Source organism: Empidonax traillii, unplaced genomic scaffold (genome assembly GCF_003031625.1).
Source record: "Empidonax traillii isolate 1590-97213 ecotype Southwest subspecies unplaced genomic scaffold, ASM303162v1 scaffold1741:size165889, whole genome shotgun sequence".
Classification (NCBI taxonomy): domain Eukaryota; kingdom Metazoa; phylum Chordata; class Aves; order Passeriformes; family Tyrannidae; genus Empidonax; species Empidonax traillii.
In genome coordinates, this window is record NW_020956934.1 from 103117 (window position 1) to 126843 (window position 23727).

Genomic DNA, 23727 nt, shown 5'->3' on the forward strand with positions numbered 1-23727 from the left:
CAGGGCCTGCCCACCCTCCCAGGGAGAAATTCCTTCCCAGTATCTGGTGTGACTCTCCCCTCGTTGGGTTTAAAAGCAGCGGATACTGAACATTGAGTCAGAGCTCACGTGACTGAGCTGCTCTTTGCTTTGTGGCTTTCTCAGCACACACTTGGGTGAGGATTTGACAAATAGTTACAGGAAAAAAAAAAGTCTGCTTGTTTCTGTTGAGGTTTGTGTAGCACTTGAGCCCCCACTTACTTCCTCTCCTTCTCTCACATGCATCCACACCTTTTTTTGAAGCAACTGTTGAAAAAGGGAGTTTCCGCAGCGAGTTGTGACTGTGTAGAAAGTTTGGCAACTTGACAGCTTGATACTTGTGCTGCCCCAGCTCTGGGATCACAGCTGTGTTCCTTCAGTTTTATTCTCTGAAATTATTTCCTTCTTAGCTCTCGCTGATCTTGCTTATCTTTGCACTCAGTGCTGCCTGTGCTGCCCTAGGAGAGCACAGCTCTCCTGGGGGTTCCTGTGTGCAGTCCCTCCTGTGTCACCTATTGCCAGGCAAATCTGAGCTGTAAGATCTGGAATTTCATCTTTGTTTTTTTTTAATGTGTGTCTCCAAACTGAGTGAATGTTGTGAAGCTTCTGGTTTTCCCCTCAGACATGGACGTAGCTCATTCCCTTTGTGAGTCCCGTGCCACACTTCCTTCCAGAGCTGTCCTGAGATCTCCCGTCCCACACTGGTGCAGCTGAAGGATTTGGGAGCGAGTCATTGTGTTCCCTGAAGCTCAGGAGTGTCTCTGGTCTCTTCCAGTGACCCGACACAACCACCTGAAGGATTTCATGCTGGTGGTGTCCATCGTCATCGGGGTGGGCGGCTGCTGGTTCGCCTACATCCAGAACCGCTACTCCAAGGAGCACATGAAGAAGATGATGAAGGACCTGGAGGGTCTCCACAGAGCTGAGCAGTCTCTCCACGACCTTCAGGAGCGGTAGGTTCCGTGTGTCCACCCAGCTGGAGCCCTCAGCTGTCACTTCTTTCTGCAAGGTCCTTATTCCTTTGGATTTCGGCAAATACTGTTTTTAGCTGTTGTGGTGCCTCATGCCAGAATCAGTCCATTCCTGAGGGACCTGGAAAACCTGCCAGCAGCCTCCAGAGCTAGGATGGCTGTTGGGTTCCTGCAGGGAGTCACTTCCTAGGCTGTGTGTAAAGGTGTGTGCGTGCTCACCTGGCCTGTTCCACCACAGAGTCAGAGAATCATGGAATGGTTTGGGTTGGGAGGGACCTTAAAACTCCTCCAGTCCATGGGCAGGGACACCTTCCACCAGCCCAGGTTGCTCCAAGCCCCGTCCAGCCTGGCCTGGGACACTTCCAGGGATCCAGGAGCAGCCACAGCTTCTCTGCCCAACCTGTGCCAGGGCCTGCCCACCCTCCCAGCCAGCAATTCCTTCCCAATATCCCATCTAATCCTGCCCTCTGGTGGTTCCCCCTTGTCCTGTCCCTCCATCCCTTGTCCCAGTCCCTCTCCAGCTCTCCTGGAGCCCCTTTAGGCCCTGGAAGGGGCTCTCAGGTCTCCCTGGCTGGAGGCAGCTCTGCTGGTGGGGTCTCACCTGAGCATGGCAAAGGGGCAGAATCCCCCCAGCTTCTCCCACCTGAGTGAGCAGGAGGGACCTGCAGGGGCTCCTCTCCTGACCCCATCCCTCTTTGGTTTGAGCCATCTTAGCAGAGAGTGACAGTCTGGGGCTGGAGCTGTTTGCCATGAGGTTTGAGTGTAGTTTTGGAGGATAAACCTCGATTTGACTGCCAGGTGAGGTGATGGTCACGTTCCCAGTGGAACACGGAGCCCGATCCCAGGTACCCACCTTGGCCAGTCATGGGGAGTGCAGTGAGTGACCTGTGCAAGCCTCAGGATGCCGAGGATGTCCGGCTGGAGTCCTGCAAACAGCCCAGTGTTTGGAATCTGCTCGATGTACCCCCAGACTGCAGCAGGATTCCTTCCCTGTGAGCTCATGACATCCTCAGGAGTCATCCCACCCGTGAGTGCTGCTGGAAAGGCTCCTCTCCCTCCAGTGTGATGGCACCAGTGTGTCTGTGAGGAGATCAAACCCCTGAGAGCACCCAGGGGATGGTGCCACGCTGGGGTGGTGCCGCCCCTGGGCGTGACCTGATTTTCGGCCTGGAGGCAAAGTGCATTTCCCCTCTGCTGGCTCCAACCCACAGCTGGTTCCACACAGCTTCCCGGAGTCATAGGTTGGAAATACTCGCAAAGAAAGATTGGTTTGTTTGTTCTCCATCCAGAGGGACACAGGGATCCCTTCTGCACGTCCAGCAGCAGCAGCAGCAGCATCGTGTCCAGGCCAGGGAGCCTCGTGGTGTCACCTCAGAGCTCCAAACACCACCGAGCTGCTGGGAATGTGCCCGTGGGATCGACCTTGGGACCTCCTGCCAAGGGCAGAGCCTCATAAACAAGTGTATGTTCCTGGGAAATTCTGAACTTCCGATAGGAAGAAACACAAACCCACTTGTGCTCGGCTTGGCTCGAGCCTGAAGCCTGAACCCAGAGCAGCTGGGAGGGCTCATCCTCCACCGACGGCACCGAGCTGCACCTCAAGGGATGGGAGGCAAACTGGGGACCTGCTGAGGCCCCTTGAGGGGAAATACTTCAAATACTCCTTCAGTTCCTCATTCCTTGGCCCCAGCAAGGCTCAGCTGTGGTCTTCAGCCACTGTAGAAACATCAAACTCTGGACAGCACCAGTTCTGCTGGACTTGTGGAGGAGTTGTGCTGAAGTTCTGCTCAGAAGCTCCTTTTCCAGAGCCTGAAGCCCCTCTTTTCCTGGCTGAGTGAAGCTCAGTGCTGAGCAGACCTTGGGAAGGCACTGGATGCCTCTCCAGTGCCTGGTGCTGTGATTTGCTGAACAGCTCAGGAATGGTCTTGAGGAGCTGGGAATGCTGATACAAAAGCCCTTTATTTATTCATCTTCCAAATACCTTTGAGAACGTCATCCTTCAGCAGTGACACTTCCCAGTCCATTAAATGACTCACCAAGTTCATGTCTTGGCACATGCTACTGATGCCTGAATGTGTGGGAAGGTCTGTACTGAAGATGTATGGATTGTGTATAAAATCAGCACCTGGATTGTGAGCCCCCAAGGGACCCAGAGAGGCTGTGGCTGCCCCTGGATCCCTGGAAGTGTCCCAGGCCAGGTTGGACGGGGCTTGGAGCACCCTGGGCTGGTGGAAGGTGTCCCTGCCCTTGGCAGGGGGTGGCACTGGATGATCTTGGAGGTCCCTCCCGACCCAACCCAGCCTGTGATTCCATGACTGAGGGACAAATGACAAGTGTCATCATGGGAGGCTGCTCTTGGCCACCCAGCCAGGGTGGCAGCTCCAAGGAATTACTGTTTAGGGATCTGGGGGACACGTCCGACCCAATCACTCTGTCCTTGGGGGAGTTCAGTTTGCTGGGTGTTATCTGGGAACACCACACAGCTGGGATAGGCCCAGGAGATTCCTGAAATACCTGGACAACAACTTCTGGGCGCAGGGACTCAGGGAGCTGCCCTGGAGATGGACCAGGCACAGATGAGCACAGTTAGAACATCAGCCCCTTTTATTAACGATTCAATAGAGTCCTAAAAAGCACCAGGGTTGGGAGAGACCTGCAAGGTCATGCAGTCCAACAGTTCATGGCAGAGCCGCCCTGTGTGGCTCCCTGGGGACACCCCACAGGCTCTGGGGTGTCTGGAGCAGGGACTAATCCTGATCCCAATCCTGCAGCTGTGCTGAGTCCAGGGCCAGCGGAACAGAGCCTGGAGTGCCCCCCTGACGCGGGAGGGACAATTCCTGGGACAGTCTGCTGCCCACTGAGGGCCTGGGCCTCCAGCTGGGGAGGGCAGATCTGCCCCTCCTCATCTTGGTTAAAGTTCCACTTTTGGAAAACGCTGAAAACTCAACTCAGTTTGAGGCTTATCAAAGGAAATCCGGATGTGCAAGAAAACGCATCCTGAGTATTTAACAAACGAGCAAAGTTGAGCAGCTGGCAGTTTAATTTCTTCCCAAGCTCTTTGTCCTTGCCTCTCCCGGTGTGTGCTGGCACGGGCAGGGCTGGGTGGGGGGCACCCCCTGCCCCGTGGCTGCAGAGCCCAGCCCAGCCCCGCTCCCTGTGCGTTCCAGGCTGCAGAAGGCGCAGGAGGAGCACCGCTCCGTGGAGGTGGAGAAGGTGCACCTGGAGAAGAAGCTGCAGGACGAGATCAGCATCGCCAAGCAGGAGGCTCACCGGCTGCGGGAGCTGCGGGAGGGCACCGAGAACGAGCTGAGCCGGCAGAAATACGCCGAGCAGGAGCTGGAGCAGGTGAGGGGACACGGGTGGGATGTGCTCCCTCAGGAGATGTGTCAGCGGGGGCTCCATCCCTGGGGGAGATCGTGGCAGCACAGAGCGTTTGGGTTGGCACCTCGTGGCGTCCCAGCAGCAGGAGAGAGGTTGGCTCGCCCTGGAGCTGCACCCTCTGGGAATTCTGCCTCCCTCTCCAAACCATAAGGTCTTTCTCTTTTTTGGATCCGTGGGTTTAGGAGGGATTTAGAAAGAGTTTGGTTGTGCTTTCTGTGTTTTCTTGTGCATCAGGGAAGTGTATGAAGTTTGGGTTGGGAGAGCCCTTGGAGACCATGGAGTCCAACCATCCCCCAGCCCTGCCAAGGCCCCCACTGACCGTGTCCCCAAGTGCCACTGGACATGGCTGTTAAATCCCCTCAGGGATGGGGATTCTGCCACCTCCCTGGACAGCCCTTTCCATGGAGAAATTTTCCCAATATCCAGCCTGAACCTCTCCAAACCTACAAGCAAGTCCAAACCCACAACTGCAGTAGCTGTTTCCTGTCTCACCTGAGGGACGATTCCTGCCTGACTTTGAGCTGTAGATCAGTTCAAAGTGAAACTGTGTGAGCCAGGACTTCGTGAGCCAAGTGAATCCGTTGGCTATTCCGAGGCCACTGGCATATCCTCCTGACTGTGCCCAGGCTTTTTTCCCCACTGTGGAGGATGGGGAAGAAAGCGAGGCAGGAATCCAGGGTTTCCAGTGGCAGGGGAGGACCGAGTGTCCCGGGAGCCGTGGGGCAGCACAGCCAGCTGTGCCAACAGCAAAGTCCCTTCCTGCTTGGAGCAGCGACAGCCCAGAGACCTGAAGGTGCCTGTTTCCAGCCTTGCTCTCCTAATCAACATCCTTTCTCCCTCCTGAGTGGCTGTCCAGCCTCTCCACGAGGTCGCTGAACTCATTTTCAGGGCAGGCACTGGGATGTCCATCCTGACAGGAATGGGAACTGGGTCGTCCCTGTGTTTTGGGCCATCAGACGGGGCTGGGTGGGCTCAGGTGCCCCCAGCCCTTGTTCCCCGCTGTGGAGAGCCCAGGTCCCTGTGCAGCTCCCCTCAGTCCCAGCTGGCAGGAGCTGACGTGCTGCTCTGTTGTTCCAGAGTCCGTCGGGAGGGCCGCGGGGTGAGTACGGACTGTCCCACCTGACCCACCGTGTGATGTAACCCCAGCACTGTCCCAGCAGCCCCAGGGCACACATGGCATTAACCAGCCACCCCCACTGACCCCACAGCTCCTCCCAGGTCACCACGGTCCCTGATCCCAGGGAATGTTGGCCAAGACCTTCCACCGCACCAGATGGTTCTTGTCCCTGAGGTGACACATCCCATACACCCTGCTGGAGTCGTTCCTGGGATGTTCATCCAGCCCTCTCTTTTGGGTCACCCTCCCACAGACCATGACCCCAGTGGGGCTGCAAACCCAGAGGACATGGAATAGGATCTCAGAGTGGTTTGGGTTGGGAGGGACCTCAAAGCCCATCCAGTTCCACCCCTGCCATGGGCAGGGACACCTTCCACCAGCCCAGGGTGCTCCAAGCCTGTCCAACCTGGCCTTGGACATTTCCAGGGATCCAGGGGCAGCCACAGCTTCTCTGCCCAACCTGTGCCAGGGCCTGCCCACCCTCCCAGCCAGCAATTCCTTCCCAATCTCCCATCTCTCCCTGCCCTCTGGCAGTGGGAAGCCATTCCCTGTGTCCTGTCCCTCCATCCCTTGTCCCCAGTCCCTCTCCAGCTCTCCTGGAGCCCCTTTAGGCCCTGGGAGGGGCTCTAAGGTGTCCCTGGAACTTCTTTTCTCCAGGTGAAGCCCCCCAGCTCTCCCAGCCTGGCTCCAGAGCAGAGGGGCTCTTAGTGATCCAAGTGGGATTGTAGAGATCTTCCCAGGAGAGTGGACAGACACAAAATAGCTCCTGTTTGCACTGATTCCCTGCAGAACTGGGAGGGTTTGGGTTGTGGACCCTCATCCCAACCACTGTTTTCTTGCCTGTTGTTCCACACCACTTCCCTTCCCACCATTCCCTAAAAAACATTGTTCCTGTAAGTGTTTTGAGCACTCCTGTAGCCCAAACACCCAGTGCCAGATTTCCTGCCCACTTATTTTCCATATTCCCAAATCCCAGACACTTGTGGTTGGTGGTCAGAGTTCCTCTGTGGTGGAAACAGCAGCTGAAGAAGAACTACAAAAAACCCTGGGGTCTGCCATTCTGAATTTGGAACCCTGGGATGATGTAGGCAGTTTTGTTCTGCACAGGCCTGAATCCCACAGATGTGATGGGAGTGCCTGACCTGTTGTGTGCGGTGCCTCCGGGCTGCCCCCTCATGGACGGCTCTTTGGGATAAAATCCGGGATTTCAGAGGATCTGCCTGTAACCTGGGGCTCTGGGCTCCTTGGGAATCCCAGCCCTGCTGGGCTGGGTGAGGCGTGACCGAGTTAAATAACACGTTGAGGGAAGGGATCCAAGGCTGAGCAATCCTCGACAAAAACGCTTCTCTTCGCCCGCTCACCACGTGAGGAGAAGGGCTGTGCCCGTGGGCTGGGAGGAGCAGGAACAGGGAGGGCTCTGGGAGCTGCTTTGGGTGGGTTTTGACAGCAAGGAGAGCTGTTGTGCAGTGTAAAACCAGGCACCCCCCAGCCCCGGGGGCTGTGGGGGCAGGGGAGTCCCGGCCACGGGTGGGGCTGTCCTGGGATTGCATTCCCATCTTCCCAGTGCTCCAGTGTTCGCTTCCTGCAGGGCTTGTGTCAGGCCTCAGGTGTGTCAAAGCCTCTCCACATGGTGGGCAGTGGAAGGGGAGAGTTAATCCTGGATGGTCTCTAGCACTAAAGGCTTTTCTGTGACATTTGGGTGTCCTCTACTGGCTTCTCACCCACTTCCTTCTAGTCCGGTACCTTCTCCCTTCTCTGGGATGATTCAGGGTGTGGGAGCCTGGGCTGGGGGAAGGAGAGACCCCAGGAATGACTGATTCCAGCTGTGCTGTTGCTTTCCTGACCAGCAGCACGTGTTTTGTGTCCAAACATTGCCTCACTTGCTGCAGCGTGGAAGTGTCTCCTGACGAGCTGCCCGTGCCTGGCTGGGAGCTGGGTGAGACAGGGAGCCTGTCAGGGATGCTGCCTCCAGGGGAGGATCCCTGGGATTTACACACAGCCAGGAAGCTCTGCAGAGGTGTCTGGAGGCTGCAATAAACACCCTGAGCATCCTCACCCCCAGCCCAACTCTGCTTTAACTCCCTCGTGCGTTGCACCGTTGGCTCTGGAGGGTTTTCCCGGGGTTTGTGGCAGGGGGGCTGACACGGAGGGGTCGAGAGGGAGCACAGCCTTGTGCTAGCTGGGAATTTCTGAGGAAGGAGCTCAGCTGTAGGATGAAAGGAGTTGTCTGTAGGCAGTTCTGGTGCTCGGAGCAGCAGCCTGGTGTGTGGGTGGCTGCGCTCCGCTCCCTCCCGTCCCCGCGGTCCAGGATGCCACCGCTCCTCCCGAGGACCCCTGCTGCTGCCACACCAAGGATGGAGCTGTGGGGAGGTTTCTGTCCTTGCTCTGGTGCCTGGAAGGGGTGGGCTGGCAGGCAGGGGTGGGGGGAGTGCAGGAGGGCAGCGTGTCCCCCCCGCCCGCCCCCATCCCGGCGCTTCCCTGCAGGTGCGGATGGCGCTGAAGAACGCGGAGAAGGAGCTGGAGTCCCACTGCAGCTGGGCTGCCCCCGAGGCCCTGCAGAAGTGGCTCCAGCTGACCCACGAGGTGGAGGTCCAGTACTACAACATCAAGAAGCAGAACGCAGAGAAGCAGCTGCTGGTGGCCAAGGAAGGGGTGAGAGTCGCAGCGTCCTCATCCCCAGTCCACGGGAGGGTTTGGGGAGTGGGATCTGCACGGTTTGGGTTCTTCTGCACCTTCTTTGTTTCATGGAATCACAGAATCCCACAATGGATTGGCTTGGGAGGGACCTTAGAGCTCATCCAGTGCCACCCCCTGCCCTGGGCAGGGACACCTTCCACCAGCCCAGGGTGCTCCAAGCCCCGTCCAACCTGGCCTGGGACACTTCCAGGGATCCAGGGGCAGCCACAGCTTCTCTGCCCAACCTGTGCCAGGGCCTGCCCACCCTCCCAGCCAGCAATTCCTTCCCAATATCCCATCTGACCCTGCCCTCCTTCAGGTCAAAGGCAGTTTCTTTTTTCATACCCTGAATTGGCATTTTTTAAAATGCAGCCCAAACCTTCACTGAGGTGTGATGGGGCTGAGGATGAAGAGGAGGATGACGATGAGCCACAGGCTCTTGGGTGGGCAGGGCCTTACTGGGTGTCACTGGAGCCTTGGGAAGGTGTGAGACAGGGATTGGTGCCCTGGGCAGTCAGTGAGCAGGAGGCTTTGCTCCTCTTCAGCTCAACCCCTGCTCCAGGTGCTGGATGTGCACAGGCAGTGAAATCCTGAGCCTGCCATTCATGGGGTGAATCACTGCTGCATCCCCAGTCCCTGGGTTCTGTGTGCCAGCCCCCAGGGATGAGCTCAGGGAGGCTGTTGTAACAAGTCCTTGTCTCCATGGCCATACGCAGCCTGCAGGGCTGGGGGGGGAATCTGTCTGCTTTAATCTGCTTTTATTGGGAACATTCTAGCATTTCAACAGGTTTCCTTTGGCTGTGTCACTTCTCACATCTACATCCTTGGCTTCCCTAAGTCCCAAAGCTCCCCCTGGAGCTGGGGACTGAAGAGCTAGGGGTGGAGACTTTAATTTTTAATACAGGGGCACAAAACCAACCTCAAACAAAAATCTTCCCCAAGCCAACACCCCCTGGGCATCAGTGGGGTGTTCTGAGTGGTTACTCATGGGAAAGACAAGCCAAGGCTTTGTGAGGGCCCTTCACTGAGTGAGGTACTGGTTCATGGAGGCATGGGATGGTTTGGGTTTGGAAAGCCCTCAGAGACCTTTAAGTGCACCCATTCCCTCAGCTCTGCCAAGGCCACCACTGCCCCGTGTCTCCAGGTGCCACATCCACAGGGCTGTTAAATTCCTCCAGGGATGGGGACTCCACCCCTGCCCTCAAAGTTCTCTCTCTTCAGTTCTTCTGATTTTTGGGAAGCTGGGAGAAGGGAGCATGAAACCCCCAACTGGTACTTGCTGGTGGTGAATTGCTCACCCCTGTGCCAGAGAATGACATCCCTCAGTACCAGCACCATTCCCGCTGTTCCCACGTGTGCAGGGACTATTCCTGTCCCAGCCCACCCAGGCTGTTCACATCCTGGAGGACACAGCAGGTCATCTTCATCCTGTGACCTCTCTCTGCTGATATTCCAGGCTGAGAAGATCAAGAAGAAGCGGAACACGCTGTTTGGAACGTTCCACGTCGCTCACAGCTCCTCCCTGGACGACGTCGACCACAAAATCTTAACTGCAAAGTGAGTGTCTGGTAACCCCTCCCTCGGCCCTGCCTCCCTCCTCCATCCCTCCCGAGCCATGGGCTGGACTGCCCTGTCACCTGGGCACGGGCTTTGGGCTCGGACTTGCTCCTTTTCATCAGTAACCTTTTCATTTTACCTGTGATCAAACCAGGGATCACAGTCATATGGAGCAGTTAAAAGTCCTATCAAAGTGAGGTTTCGGGAGGCTGCAGGATGTTTAATCATGGAATGGGTTGGGGGGATTTTAAGGATTATCTCATTCCACCCCTTGCCATGGGCAGGGACACCTTCCACCAGCCCAGGGTGCTCCAAGCCCCGTCCAACCTGGCCTGGGACACTTCCAGGGATCCTGGGACAGCCACAGCTTCTCCTTGCCAGCCTCACAGGGGAGAATTTCTTCCCAATCTCCCATCTGACCCTGCCCTCTGGCAGTGGGAAGCCATCCCCCCTTGCCATTATCCCTGGATATTTCAGCTGTCACTGCATTTTTTAATTCCCTCATTCCTGGAAGTGGAATGAAAAGCGTCTCAAGATTTAGACACAAAGCTGGACCCCAGGGCTCTTTATCTGGGATGGTTTGAGGGGTGTCTCCCCTCGTTCCCCACACTGCCCTGTCTGTCCCTGGCTGCACTCTCTGCTCTGGGTGTTTGGGGTGTCTCCCCTCGTTCCCCACACTGCCCTGTCTGTCCCTGGCTGCTCTCTCTGCTCTGGGTGTTGGGGTGTCCCCCTCACTGCGGTTCCCCTCCTGCAGGCAGGCGCTGAGCGAGGTGACGGCGGCGCTGCGGGAGCGGCTGCACCGCTGGCAGCAGATCGAGCTGCTCTGCGGCTTCCAGATCGTCAACAACCCCGGGCTGCACAGCCTGGCCTCGGCCCTCAACATCGACCCCGGCTGGGTGGGCACCCCCCGGCCCAACCCCTCCCACTTCATCATGACCGACGACGTGGATGACCTGGACGAGGAGATCGTGTCCCCCATGTCCATCCAATGTACGTGGGCCGGGCTGCTGGGGGGCCCTCTGGGCTGGGGCTGTGTCTGGGGGGGTCCCTGTGAGCTGGGGCTGTGTCTGGGGGGTCCCTGTGAGCTGGGGCTGTGTCTGGGGGGTCCCTGTGAGCTGGGGAGCTGTATCTGCTGGGGGCTGTGACACGGGGCAGACCTGGCTCTGCAGTTCACACCCATGAGGAGCTATTAGTTGATTCCAGCTGGGTTTTAAATGCCCAAAGACCAAAGTTGGTTATTCAGGGTCAGGAAGGGTCTGTTCAGGCCAGGCCCCAGGGTTTTTTTTGAGCCTCTTAATTCTAGCAGAACTGGTAATTTATAGATTACTGAACTGGTAATGTAGAGATTATTAATCATCGTTCCATCCTCTCTCTGCTGTTTTGGTCAACTCACTGAATTTAAGCATGTACCAGAAAAACCCACCCAAAGGCTTGGGCTGACAGGGCAGTGTGATAGGAAAAGGGATTGTCCCCATGTCCCCTTGGCCTGAGCATTTTTAGGGATTTAGAGGACTCAGGGCCAACCCCTCCTCAGGCACAGCTGGACCTGCACCCCACATCCTGCCACCCTCAAGGACCTGCTAAACACTTCCTGGAGCAGAGGCTGAACCCCCAGTTCCCACCCTCTTGTGGTCGTCAAGGGGGACATCCTGTCCCTCTTTGTCACTTCCATGGAATGATGGAATCACTGAAGGTTTGGGTTGGGAAGCCCATCCAGCCCCAGCCCCTTCCATGGGCAGGGACACCTTCCCATCCAAACCTGGCCTTAGACAGGGATGGGGCAGCCACAGCCTCTGTGGGCACCCCGGGAGGATTTAATCCAAGCCAGGGCTCTTTAGGGGAGTAGAAGGTGGAGGGAGGAGCAGAAGTCTCAGGGTTGGCACCGTGTGTGCCATGGCCACGTGCCCCTCTGGGTTGGTGCTGGGAAGGTCTGGAGAAGGTCTGGAGGCAGGTGCTGAGGTGGAACCCAGGGCAGGGGAGGGGAAGGCAGAGCAGGGGGAATTTGGGTTGGGCAGGAGGATCTGGATGAGGGCAGGAGGACCAGGGTTACCTGTGTGTCTCTGGGGCTCAGCAGATGTGGGGGTTGGAGCTGGGGGTTTGTGGGATCAGGTGTCCTGGGGGACATAAAAGCCTCAGGGAATGGTGAGCTCCTGGTGTGTGGTGTCACCAGTCCCCATGAGAATCCGAGCTGGACAGCTCTGACAGAGCCCTGGCACAGGCCTGAGCTGGGCACTGATGGCAGGGATGTTTGGGAACCGTCACAAGGGACACCTGAGCTGTTTCTGAGGGCGTGAGCTCCACGAGCTGGGCCAGGCTGAGCCTTCAGCCCCCATTTCAGCCTCAGCTTCCCCACACTCCAGACTCCTCAAGACTTTTCCAGGGAGCACTTCCATCATCCCAGAGCTGGGCAGTGACCCTGCCCACCTCCCTTTCCACCTCCCTGCCCATCTACCTGCCCACTGTCTTGCCCACCTCCCTGCAGGTGATACCAAGCACTGGGCACCCAAATTCCCAAGCAAGAGAACCTGTCCCTGTAGGACTGTCCTTTCTCTGTGTACAAGCCCTGCTTCAGGAGAGTTCCCCCTGCCCAGACGTGTTGCTGACCCCCCCGTGGTGCCTGTCCCAGTAAATCCCATGTCTCTCTCTCCTGTTCCCCCCTGGCTGCCCCCCCAGACGCAGCCTGGCTTTTCGGGCGCCGGTTCAGCGACCGCTCCTCGCTGTCCTCGGAGGATCAGTCCCTCTGGAAATACCCTGGTTTGGTTCTCTTCAGTTTTATTCTCATTATTTCATCTGCCCTCTGGCCTTTTTCTGGACTAAAATACATCCACCAGTTTTCCACCTTTCTGGCACGGGGCACTAACGAATTGACCTCTCCTCACCGAGCCATCGGCACCTGCACTAACCCCGGGAGGAGTCTGGTGGGATGAAGAAGAATCCCAGCTGCAGCTCTCACGTGCCCTGGGTACAGTCAGGGATTCTGGAGGGTTGAGTTCACTGGGTTCTACCCCTGAGGTGGAGATGGAGGATCCAGGTGAGGCCAGGAGGAGGTGACAGCGTTCCCTTTCCCATCCCACCTCCTTCCCGGCTGCCAGCAGGGCTCCCCCGTCCCTCTGTGCCATGTTCCCTTGGAATCCTTCAGTGAATCTTAGGGCACCCAGTGCCCTGATGCCAGGGGGATGGCACACAGCCTGCTGGGCTGGAGCCTTCCCTTTGAGATGGAGCAGGAGGGCGTGCTCCAGCCCCAGCCAGGGCATGCCTCGAGGGGGTCTCCATGGAATGCTGGGTGGGGTATGTGGGGAATGGTGGCAAAATGTGTGTCTGGAGGGGAACGGTGGCTTTGGGAAGCGAGGTCCCACCCTGTGCTCCAGAGCTCATCCCGGGATAAGTGATGGAAAAGGAGGGTGCAAAGGGGGAAGGTGTCGAGTCAGTAAATGGGGAGTGGAACACCAGGAAAAAAAACAGGGAATCCTCAGGGAAAAAAGCGTGGCCCCAGGGAAGGAGGAACACGTCACCCCAGCTAGTTACTCTGCAGTGGAATCCCTGTGAGCCCCCACACTGAGGTTCCCAAACTGGAGCTGCAGCTCTGGAGCTGAAGGGGAAATGTCTTGAAGTAGCAAGAGGACGGTGTAAAAGTGTGCAGGGACAGGTTGGTGGCTGCAGGGCAGGATCCAAGCAGCAGCAAACCTGAGCAGTGGGAGAGACTGGGATTCACCCTGGGCATGTGGAAGCAGCCAAGTTACCAGAATTATTCCCTCTTATTCCTTCTTCCACTTGATGTATGTCCCTGTGGATCCTTCAGAAGGAGTTGCTCTGTCAGAGGAGCCCCATGTGTCCCAGTTGGGAGTTTTCAGAGCAGGGATTGCTGGTTCTTCATTCCCAAAGGAGCTCTCCTTCTCTTCTTCCTCCATTTCTGAGCTTTTCTTCTCTGCACCTTTTTAACCCATTTGTACATTTATTTCTTACGCTCATGAGAAATCCTGGACAATCCTGAACACCTTATCTCCTGCAAAAGGAGGAACATCTTGTGTGGATGACAGCCAGAGGATGGAACACAGCCAGCCTGGTTGGCTCAGGGTGGGGGTGCAGCCCTGGGATCTCCAGTTTTCCATGAAATGCTCAGCCTGGTGGAGGGGATGGTGCCCAAGGCTCCAGGCAGGGAAGGGGCCTCCCTTGGCTCTGGGTCCAGGGGCACAGGGAGTGCAGGGGCTGAGGAACTGTGGTCAGGGAACAGGCTGGGAGCAGGTGAGGCCACGCTGGGCCCAGAGCCACCACTTCGTGGAGGAATTAGGCATAAATTCCAGAAGGTTTGGGTTGGGAGGGACCTCGAAGCCCACCCAGTCCCACCCCCTGCCATGGGCAGGGACACCTTCCACCAGCCCAGGGTGCTCCAAGCCCCGTCCAACCTGGCCTTGGACACTTCCAGGGATCCAGGGGCAGCCACAGCTTCTCTGCCCAACCTGTGCCAGGGCCTGCCCACCCTCACAGACAATTCCTTCCCAACTCTTCTATGATTCCATGATTCCAGTGCTTTGCTCTGGCACTCCACTGGCACGATGATGCTGGAATTGGGAGCAGAGCTGAGCTCTGGGAGTGGAGCTCAGCCTGACACAGCTTTGGGTGCCAACACTGACCTGCTCAGCCGAGGCTCCTGTTTTGGGCTGTGTAGGTCCCACCTGAGCCTTGTGGTGTCCACGAGGGTGGGACGGCTCATGCCCTGCCAGTGCCCAGTTCTTGGCTCCCTGGGAGCCGGGTGGGATCGACTGGGTGGGATGAACCCCACAGCCGGGTTCTGCTTCGAGCAAGATGCTCAGATAAGGTGTTCAGAGGCACCTCATGGGGGATGTCGGAGTTCTCCAGGGGCTGGGCATTAATCCGGCATGCTCAGCACCGGCTTGAAGCTGCTTCTGCATTAAACGGGCGTAACCCCTGGCTCGCGGTGGGGCGGCACCGGTGCCGTGGGTGGCGGCTCTGGCACGGGGTTCCTGGTGGGTGGCAGCTCTGGCACGGAGTTCCTGGCCTGCAGGACGTGCCCTCAGCCTGTCCTTTGTGTCCCCGCAGCTCCTGCCCTGCCCAGCACGGTCCGGCAGCGCCTGGTGGACGCCCAGCACGGCCACGGATCGCAGAGGTTGGTAGAGGGTTCCGCGGCCGGGCAGCCTGAGCCGGGCCCCGCGGCGCCGTTCCGGGCGGGCCGAGTGTCCCTGCGCCGAATGCACAGCCTCTCCTCCGGACAGTCCTTCAGCTCTGACCTGCCCGGCGCCGGCACATCGCCTGCCTCCACCTCCTCCACCTCCTGCTCCTCATCTACCACCACCGTGCCTGCTCCTGCTTGCCATGTCCACCCTGTCTATTACCATCACACCACCTCTTATTTCCTCCAGATGGACTCCACCCCCGACCTGCCCCCTCCTGATGTCACCTCTGGAGTTCGCTGTCGCACTGGGAGCTTTGGGTATATCGCTGTTTCTTTTCTAGCTGCCTCTTGCCTGCTGGGCCTCGGAGCTGCCGCTTGCCCGGGTGCTCTTTCTGCCGCATTCCTCCCTCCGCCCTTGCCTTCTGGGCCTTTATTCCATGGTTTATCCGCCTGTTTGTTCCTCCCACCGCTCTCCCGAGCCGCTGGAGCCTCTAAGGAGCGTTCCACGGGCCATCCCCGCACGCAGGAGCTCAGTGGGGGCGTTCCCAAGGCACTGTGTTCCGCTGTAGCTGAGCAAATGAGAACTCCCGGGCGCTGGGTTATCCCAAAACAAGTCAGGTTCCACCTCTGAGGAGGCACCACAGCTGACCATCAAACCCTGGCCTGGTTTGAAGTCTGCACTTATTTGGGGTCTTCACAAGCAAATTGCAAAGGGAACCCGGCAGGGACCGTGAGGTTGTGCTTGTGAAATTTGGGGTGGCTTTAGGAGGTGGTGGAGTGAAGCCAGCAGCTCAGGAACGCATTTCAGAGTGACTCTGGCTTGGCAGGGATGAGGAATGGGTGTGTTTTGGCCAAGGAATGTCTGAGGAGGCAGTTGGAGCTTCTGATGCTGGATCACTGGCTTGGTCCCTTTGAGCTGGCTCTTTAAGGACCTGGAGGATCCCTGGGACTGGTTGTGCTGCACACCCCTGGATCCCTGAGCTCTCCTGGCTCACATGCTGGCGTTGGGGAGGTGCAGGAGCCCTGGCTGGTTGAACTGGGCTGCTCCAACAGCCAGGTCAGGAATGTTCTGGGCCCCAAGCAGAGGATCCCGTTCCTTGGGTGGCTTTGATCTGAGCAGGACCCAGGAGGTGCCCGTCCCATGGGGCCAGGGATGCAGCCAGCTCCAGGTGCTGTGTCCCTGCAGTGCTGGATGCCCCCTGGCTCAGGAGCAGTGGGATGTGTGCCCGTGCTCTCAGGGTGTCCCAGCACTCAGGGCAGGTGGTGGGAGGGCTGTGATGGACTATCAGGGAATCCTGCCCTGTCCTCCTGCCCTCCAGGTGCTGCCTGTGACCCTGGACAGGCCATTCCAATTTCATTCCAGGCTTTCTCCTGGAATGTTAAAAATAGTCTCCTAATCCTCAGTGGGGAGCAGAGTGCTGGGAAAAAGCTGGAATTCTCCTGGTGAAGCAGTGGGTAGGGGAAGTGTCCTTCCACATTATTTATCCATGCAGGACAACATTCCCAGTCAGCACATCTTCATCTCTCCCAGCACACTGTCCCGTTATCCCTTTACCTACAGGTGTTGGGATCTCTCCTGACCTGGTTTGGATGTCCCACCCCTTCCCTGAGTTGTGTCTCAGAGCTGAGGAGCCCCAGACAGACTCTGCAGTCTGGAATATTGAGGGGGAAGTTCCTGCAGCTGCTCCACAATGGAGAATTAATCAGTTAATTCATAAATGTCTGCTTGGGGATGATGAGAAGCAGCGTAGTAAACTCTGGATTCATTCCTGCTGATGGGAGCTCAGTCTAACAGTGGTCCCAGTTAGACTGGTAAAAGCTGGGAATGCTGCTGGTCCCTGTTTCCATCGCCCCCCCTGGCTCTGCAGAAGGGACAGCTCATCCCAGGAGCTTCCCATTATCCATCAGGGCTGATGTGCTGTGTCTAAAAGACATGTTTAAAAATGTTTATTTTCCTCCTGAGGCCCGTAAAACACAGAATTCCTGCCCAGGTGAAAGAGCCTGCAGACCCCTGGGAGTGGCGGAGGGAAATGGGATCCCAGAGAGGGGAAAGGGATGGTGCTGAGAGGTCATTTGGAGGGAATAACTGGGGGCCTCACGGTGGTCCCATCAGCAGCTGGTCACTGCTGGGTGACAGCAGGAATGTCCTCTCCCTGTTCCCATGGCAAAGTCCATCCACTGAGGCAGGATAAGTCATGACAGTCGGAACCTCTCACCTGGGATTTGCTCCAGCTACACAATAGCAGCGACTCCCCCCCACCTCATCCATCCCCGCTCATTCCAGGCAGCGGAAACCAGGAGCTGAGAGCCCAAAGACGTTGTTTTGTCACTGTTAATTGTTTTATCCAACTGCATCATCAGCAGATCCTGCTTTGATGCGTCTCTAAAAACGCCGCCGCAGCTGATGGATCGCTCCTCCTTGATACCCCCAGTGCTGCTGGAGGCCTCTCCAGACATCCCTCCCGGGGAGGCAGGCAGGACAGCTGGGGAGGCTGAGAAAGGCCTTGCAGGGAGTCCCTCCAAGGACCAGAGCACAACCCCAGAAATCCCTGGCTCCCCTGGTAGAAGGAAAGTGCCCCCCTGAGTGCTGGGGCTGCTGGAGCTCCTCGGCCTCTCCCCCAGCCAGTGTCGGGGAGAGCTCCCGGGAGCCCTTCCCCCGGGAAAGGCTGGAGATGGCTGTCTCTGGAGTCCTGCTGGGTTGTCCTGGCTCCCTCACCTCCTCACTCTTTGCTTCTCTTTTGCAATTGGCTTCAGAGGATCCGGCGCAAATAAGGTCAGAGCGGTTCCGGGCCGGAGGCTGCCGCGGGATCCCGGGGATTCCAGGGGGAGAGGGGCTCGAGGGGACCGTGTGTGCACAGAGGTTTCTGCTGCCAGTGCCTGCCTCAGGTGGATAAAGCTCGTGGAGATGGGAGCGTGGGACCAAATCCCCACCGCGGCCCTTCTCCAACCAGGAAGGGAGGCGGCAGCCAAAGCAAAGGGAGGGAGAGAGTCAGGAATCCAGGGAAATGAGTAATTCACAGCTCCTGAAGGGTGGAAGGGAGGAAACTGCTGTTGGGTTTGCACTGAGGCTGCTCAGGAGCTCAGCCCTACAGCAAATTTGGGAATTTGCCTTAGGAGAAGGTTTTGTGCCCTGGTGCCACGTGCTGGGCACGGGATGAGGAGCCCGGAGCGGGACACGCTCTGAGTGCCGGGCAGGGAGGGGTGAGGAGCGAGGGCTGGGGGAACAGATCCTGCCCAGGGCAGCTCCTGGGCTCCCCTCAGCCCTGTGCTGGGATGTGCCCGAGCGGGACCCCTGGAGAAATCCCCCTTGGGCTGCGGGGCTGGGGAAAACCAGGGGTTTGTTCCAGATCCTCTTCCTGCCCCTTCCCTGCTCCCCCTCTGCTCCCAGGCTTCCTGTACTCCAGGCTTTCCTCCCTCCATGCTTTGCTCTCCGCTTCGTTTGCCCGGTCAGTCCATGCCATCTTCTCACCCTGCCTCATTCACAGCGCTCCGGCGGGATCAGTGGGAGTGGTGGGATCGTGGAGCAGGGTAGGAGGCGCGGGTGGAAGCGGATCTGGCCTGCCCTCAGGCAGGTGAGTGCTGTCGGGGTCGGGCTGTGTAGGCTGTGGCTGTGCCTGGATCCAGGGAGGAGAGCAGTGAGCACTGCTGGGATGGAGGAAGGCTGAGGCTCCGGGTGTTTTCCAGGAGGGATGAGCCATCAGTGGCTCCTGTTGCTCCACAGAAGTGCTTCCTCTGAAGGGCCCTTTCCTGGCATCACATCAAGGTCTGGCTGTGTCCTGGGACAGCTTTTCCTCTTCACGAGGTGCCCTACTGGTTCAGGAGCATAATCCTTACGGGAATCAGTGGGATACAGGCCAGGCCTTGGCTGGGCCTCACCCAAGATGATGGAAATATCCTGGCAATGCTCCTTGCTCCCTCTTGTCCCAGCACTGGGCCTGGGAGTGTCCCCTCCTCCTGCTGTCCCTGACACAGCCAGCGTGATCCCAGGGATCCTGCCCTCGTGGATGCAGAGTGCACTTCCTTTTGGGAGCCACCAGGAAAAGGGTCATTTGAGGCCGTAGAGAATCCCAGGAGAAGTTCCCAGCTGGTGTTCAGCTCCCAGAATCAGCCCGTGGTGCCACAGCTGCTCCCTGTGTGTGTGCCGGGTGTCCTGCTCTGTCAGGAGCTCCTGGGACTGTCCCTGGCACGGTGGGTCTGTGCCATGTGCCCTGACACAGCAGGGTGGGCTCTGCTGCCCACCAGGGATGTGCTGGTGTGTGCTGGGCTCAGCAGTCACTGGATTTCCCTCTATCCCTCGGGAATACATTCCTGAGTTCCAGCTGGATAGGTTGGGAATGAAACGGGTTAGCTCAGACCGTTGTGATATTTGGGAATTGTGTCCTCCTGGGCTGATTCCCCATCAGCTCCTTCAGTCCCCCTCGGATGATGAGCCCAGACACAAACTGGGGGTCCAGCGAGGTGGGACCTGGCATCTGCTCCAGGGAAGGGATCCCAGGAACAGCAGCGACAGCCACTCCAGGAATGGGGACATGGACCCCCCCCCAGGTGTCCAGGGACCCTCAGCTGCCGGGAGAGCCATCCTGGGAGGTGACACAGCGGCCGTGGTGCCACCAAGGACCTGCTCCTGCTGTTCCTCCTGCGCCTCCCACAGACCAGCTGTCCAGGGATCAGGTTCCCAGTGTCTGCTCCCAGGGAAGCAATTCCTCCTGGAGCAGAGCACGCTCTCCAGCTGCTGGTGTCATTTGCTGCACACGCTGCCAGCGCCATGGCATTGCTTTGGTCCCTTCTGGATTGGAAACTGCAGGACTTGTGGGACACAGGGAGAGACTCCGGAGCTCAGCAGGCAAAACTCGCCCTCTTCACACATCCCTGTTGCTGGACCTGCAATCCCTGGCCAGGACACGCTGTGACCCCTCAGGGCTCTCCCACCTCCTTGATGATGATCCTGCCTGGAGATGATCCTGCCTTTCCCTGCTCCTGGCTCCAGCTGACCCCATTCCCAGGCCCAGGTTCTGTCCCACAGCCTCTCTTCACTCCTCCTGACCGTGCTGGGACCCAGCGCTGGCCTGGCTCGAGCTGGGCCAACCCCTGCAGCCAGACTGCCTTGTTTTCCTAGAAAGGGGACACTTTCCAGGCATTTATGGAGAAAAGAATCCTCTGAAAGGGGGTGTTCAGCCCTGGCAGCGTCTCACCAATGGCTCAGCACGTGCACAGGATGGCTCCCACCCCCCTTCCCTGGGGGAGGGAACAGGGAGTGTCCAGACAGAAGTTCCCAGCACGAGTTCCCCCTTTGCAGGTGTGTTAAGCTCCAATCCGAGCCAGAAACACTGGGGAAGAGCAGGAGACTCCTGGATTCCGCAGAGGGAAGGAGCTGAAGGGTCTGGTCACAGTTGGGTTCTGTCTGCAGGCACTGGCAGCATCCCATTGTCTCCCAGCCCCGGTGTGTGGATCCCATCTGCATCCAAGTTCTGGGATTGGCCCAAACACCCCCATGTTCAGCCCCATCAGGTTCCATGGCTGCTGCTGTTCCCATGGCCCAGTTGTCCCAGTGATCCCAGAGAAAGCTGTGGGCCACCAGCCGTGACAGTGACCTTCCGTGGGACCCACCGGTGGCCTTGGGAGCTCCGTGGCTCCACACGTGGGATGCATGGCAGGTGTCTGCCTTGGACAGGCCCCAGCTGCTCCCTCAGAATAGCCAGGGACTTCACACCGCCCGGATTGTTCCGTTCTCCCGCTGCCACCGAGCCGGGAATGCGGCTCCGGCGCTCAGACATCGGCCGGGATCGCTCCATGTGCAGAGGACAAGGACAGCCCCAGCAGTGCCAGGGGCTTGGTGCTTCTGGGGAACACAAGAGATGAGTTCTCCACAGCTGGGCTCCTGCAGTGGGTCCAGGGCTGTATCCCAGCCGTCCACAGGGGTTCAGGATACCCTCGTGTACTCCTGTGGAGAATGAGAGCCCGACTTGATTCCGTGGGTTTTGTTAAAATACCCTTATTCCAGGACAAGTAGAACCTTTTCCTGGCTGTCCAACCCCCCAGTGCTGGGACAGCTGGGGCTCCAGGCTCTGTGTGCCACCACTCTGTGGACACTGGGGACAAGTGGCTTCCTCAGGATCGGGACTGGGACTGTGGAACGGCTCCATGGGCGACACGGACACGGATCGAGGGACCCCCAGCACCTTTGCTGATGTGGGGCTGGGGGTGCAGTCACAGGAGGGAAGGGATGGGGCATCCAGAGGGACCTGCACAGGCTGGAAAGGCAGGACTGTGCCAACCTCCTGGAGGTCAACGAGGCCAATGCAAAGTGGCACCTGGGTCAGGGCAATCCCAGCACGAACACAGGCTGGGGAGAATGGATTGGGAGCAGCACTGGGGAGAAGGAGCTGGGGGTGTGGGGACTGTGCCCCTCTGCCCCTCAGGAGAGACCCCCCTGCAGAGCTGCTCCAGCCCTGGGGAACAGCACAGGGAGGACAAGGAGCCAGTCCAGAGGACACCATGGAGCTGCTCTGAGAGCTGGAGCCCCTCTACTCTGGGACCAGGCTGGGAGAGCTGGGGGGGGTTCACCTGGAGAAGAGAAGGATCCAGGGAGACCTCAGAGACCCTGAAGTGGCTCCAGGAGAGCTGGAGAGGGACTGGGGACAAGGGATGGAGGGACAGGACACAGGGAATGGCTTCCCACTGCCAGAGGGCAGGGACAGATGGGAGATTGGGAAGGAATTGCTGGCTGGGACGGTGGGGAGGGGCTGGGATAGAATTCCCAGAGAAGCTGTGGCTGCCCCTGGATCCCTGGAAGTGTCCCAGGCCAGGCTGGACGGGGCTTGGAGCAGCCTGTGCTGGTGGAAGGTGTTCCTGCCCATGGCAGGGGTGGCACTGGATGTCTCCAGAGGTGCCAGCTCTGGGTTGAGGGTGTTTTCTCTTGCTGTTATTCATGGTGGTACTGTAGGAGAAGGTCTGGGGGCTCCTCGTGCTGTGTGGGCAGGTTTGGTGACCCCTGTCCAGGGGTCTGTGCTGGGAGTGCAGGGGCCACGGGGGCCCAGGAACTGGGCAGCTCCATCTCTTCTCACCCTCTTCTGCTTCTCTGTCCTCTGCTGTTTTCCTCTCCATTTCCATCCCATTCCACACCTCTCTCCTGTGTTTGGGGTCCCCTCGTCCCCCCCTCCCCGTGCCAGAGGTGTCCTGCAGTGCCCGCTGTTGCCATGGGGCGGTGGATCTCGGCCCGGCGGCTGTGCAGGGACCCCGGGGTGTGGGGGCAGCACCCCCGGCCCCCCCGGCGGGAAGGAGTGAGCTGTGATTTGCCATTTCCCCTCCCTCCCACTCTCCACAAAGGCTCCGGGAGCCCCTGGGGCTCCGTTCGCCACCCCCGGCAGGCACCAGGCTGGGCACAAACCACTGTGGGGGCACGCGCTGGGCATGGCTTCGTGTGGGGACGCCCAAGCTCTAATTCCTCCCGCCGGGATTAGAGGTTGGCGCGGGCTGAGCCCGGAGCGGGGCAGGCTCGGGGGTGCTCTGTGTGCGGGGAGGGGGGGTGGGCGCACACACGGGTGACGGCGAGGGCTGAGGGACCCTCCGGGGCAGCTCCCCCCAGTTCTGCAGCTCCAGGACGAGCTTGGAGCCCTCCCAGCTCCCACTGGGATCCACGGGGAGGGAGCGGGCTCCGTTCTGCCCCCGTGTACTCACGTCCCCCGTGTGCTCGGGGGGTGCTCGCAGTGAGCCCCGGTGATCCCCGCGCTTGGGGCCGTCACTTTGCCCCGTGTGCTGGGAGTTGGCACCGGGCAGGATGAGCCCCCTGTCCCTCTCTGTGCCCCCGTCCCAGGGGTGCCCCCGTCCTGGGGGTGCCCCTGCACTCGTACAGAGGAGCAGAACGGCGGGTGAGGCGGCGGGAGCGAGGTGGGCGCCTGTCCCAGTGCCCCTCCCCGGGGGTCGCTGCAGTCCTGGAGGGGTCCCTGTGTCCCCTCAGCCGCCACATCCGTGTGTGTGTGTGTGTGCGGGCTCGGGAACAGCCCGGCCCCGGGGGGCACTAACGCGGTCTGTCCTCCCCTCCCACCGCAGAGACTTGACTCGCTCCGACTCCGACTCCTCCATCCCGCACCTGAGCGACCACCAGCGTATTCCCAGCTCAGCTCCCAAGCTGCTGGCTGCCCGGCCCACGCTGCTGACGCGCTCCATGGAGGAGGCTGTCCCCGGCCACCCGGCCCCCGGCGCGCCCACCCCCAACGGCGGCAGCCGGCTCGTGGAGGCCCCCGGGCTGGGGCCTTTGCCGGAGCGGCTGCCCGAGAGCCCCATGGCGATGAAGAAGATGATGATGGTGAACCACGGCATGGAGAAGTCCTCCAGCCTGGGGGAGATCAGCCACCCGACGGCCGGCAAGCCCAGCCACTCGGATTCGTCGCGGTCGCACAGCCCCAGCTCCCCCGACCCCGACACCCCCTCCCCCATCTCTGACTGCCGGCCCCCCGGCGCCAAGAGCACCCGCATCCCGCAGCTGGCCGCCAAGAAGAGCCCGGGGGACGAGGACAGCAGCCTCACGGGCGACGAGGTTGACCCCGGCCAGAGCAAGAAAAAGTTCCCCCTAAAGATCTTCAAGAAGCCCAAGAAGTAGCGGGGGGGGGGAGCCCCCAGGAGCGCGTCCCGCCGGGCCCGGGGCCGGATTGCACCGGGAACGCAGCGCGGCCCCGGCACCCGCTGCCCTCCCTCCGCACCCGAGTCACCCACCCAGCGCCGGCACGGGGGGAGCTATTTAAACTTATTTATTTCCTGATCTCCGAGAAGAAAAACCGCGCCGCCGCCGGCTCCCCCGGGAGAACAGCCGTCCTTGCCCTCCCTCCCTGCCCTCCGACCGCTGCGGTCCCGGCTTTGCTGTGCATGGCTTCCAGTTA

The 23727-nt window shown here is 59.2% G+C and overlaps 1 protein-coding gene across 1 annotated transcript in view; it reads left to right on the plus strand.

Annotated features, from left to right (window-relative positions):
• The window catches only part of STIM1 (stromal interaction molecule 1), a 66763-nt gene that overhangs the window by 41962 nt on the left and 1074 nt on the right, over window positions 1-23727 (plus strand). Inside the window, exons 4-10 of the mRNA XM_027908532.1 lie at window positions 772-971; window positions 4157-4334; window positions 7972-8139; window positions 9620-9720; window positions 10475-10710; window positions 14779-15169; window positions 22901-23659. Coding sequence (XP_027764333.1) covers window positions 772-971; window positions 4157-4334; window positions 7972-8139; window positions 9620-9720; window positions 10475-10710; window positions 14779-15169; window positions 22901-23450 — 1824 coding nt within the window. The 3' untranslated portion in view covers window positions 23451-23659. The remainder of the gene's footprint in view (window positions 1-771; window positions 972-4156; window positions 4335-7971; window positions 8140-9619; window positions 9721-10474; window positions 10711-14778; window positions 15170-22900; window positions 23660-23727) is intronic.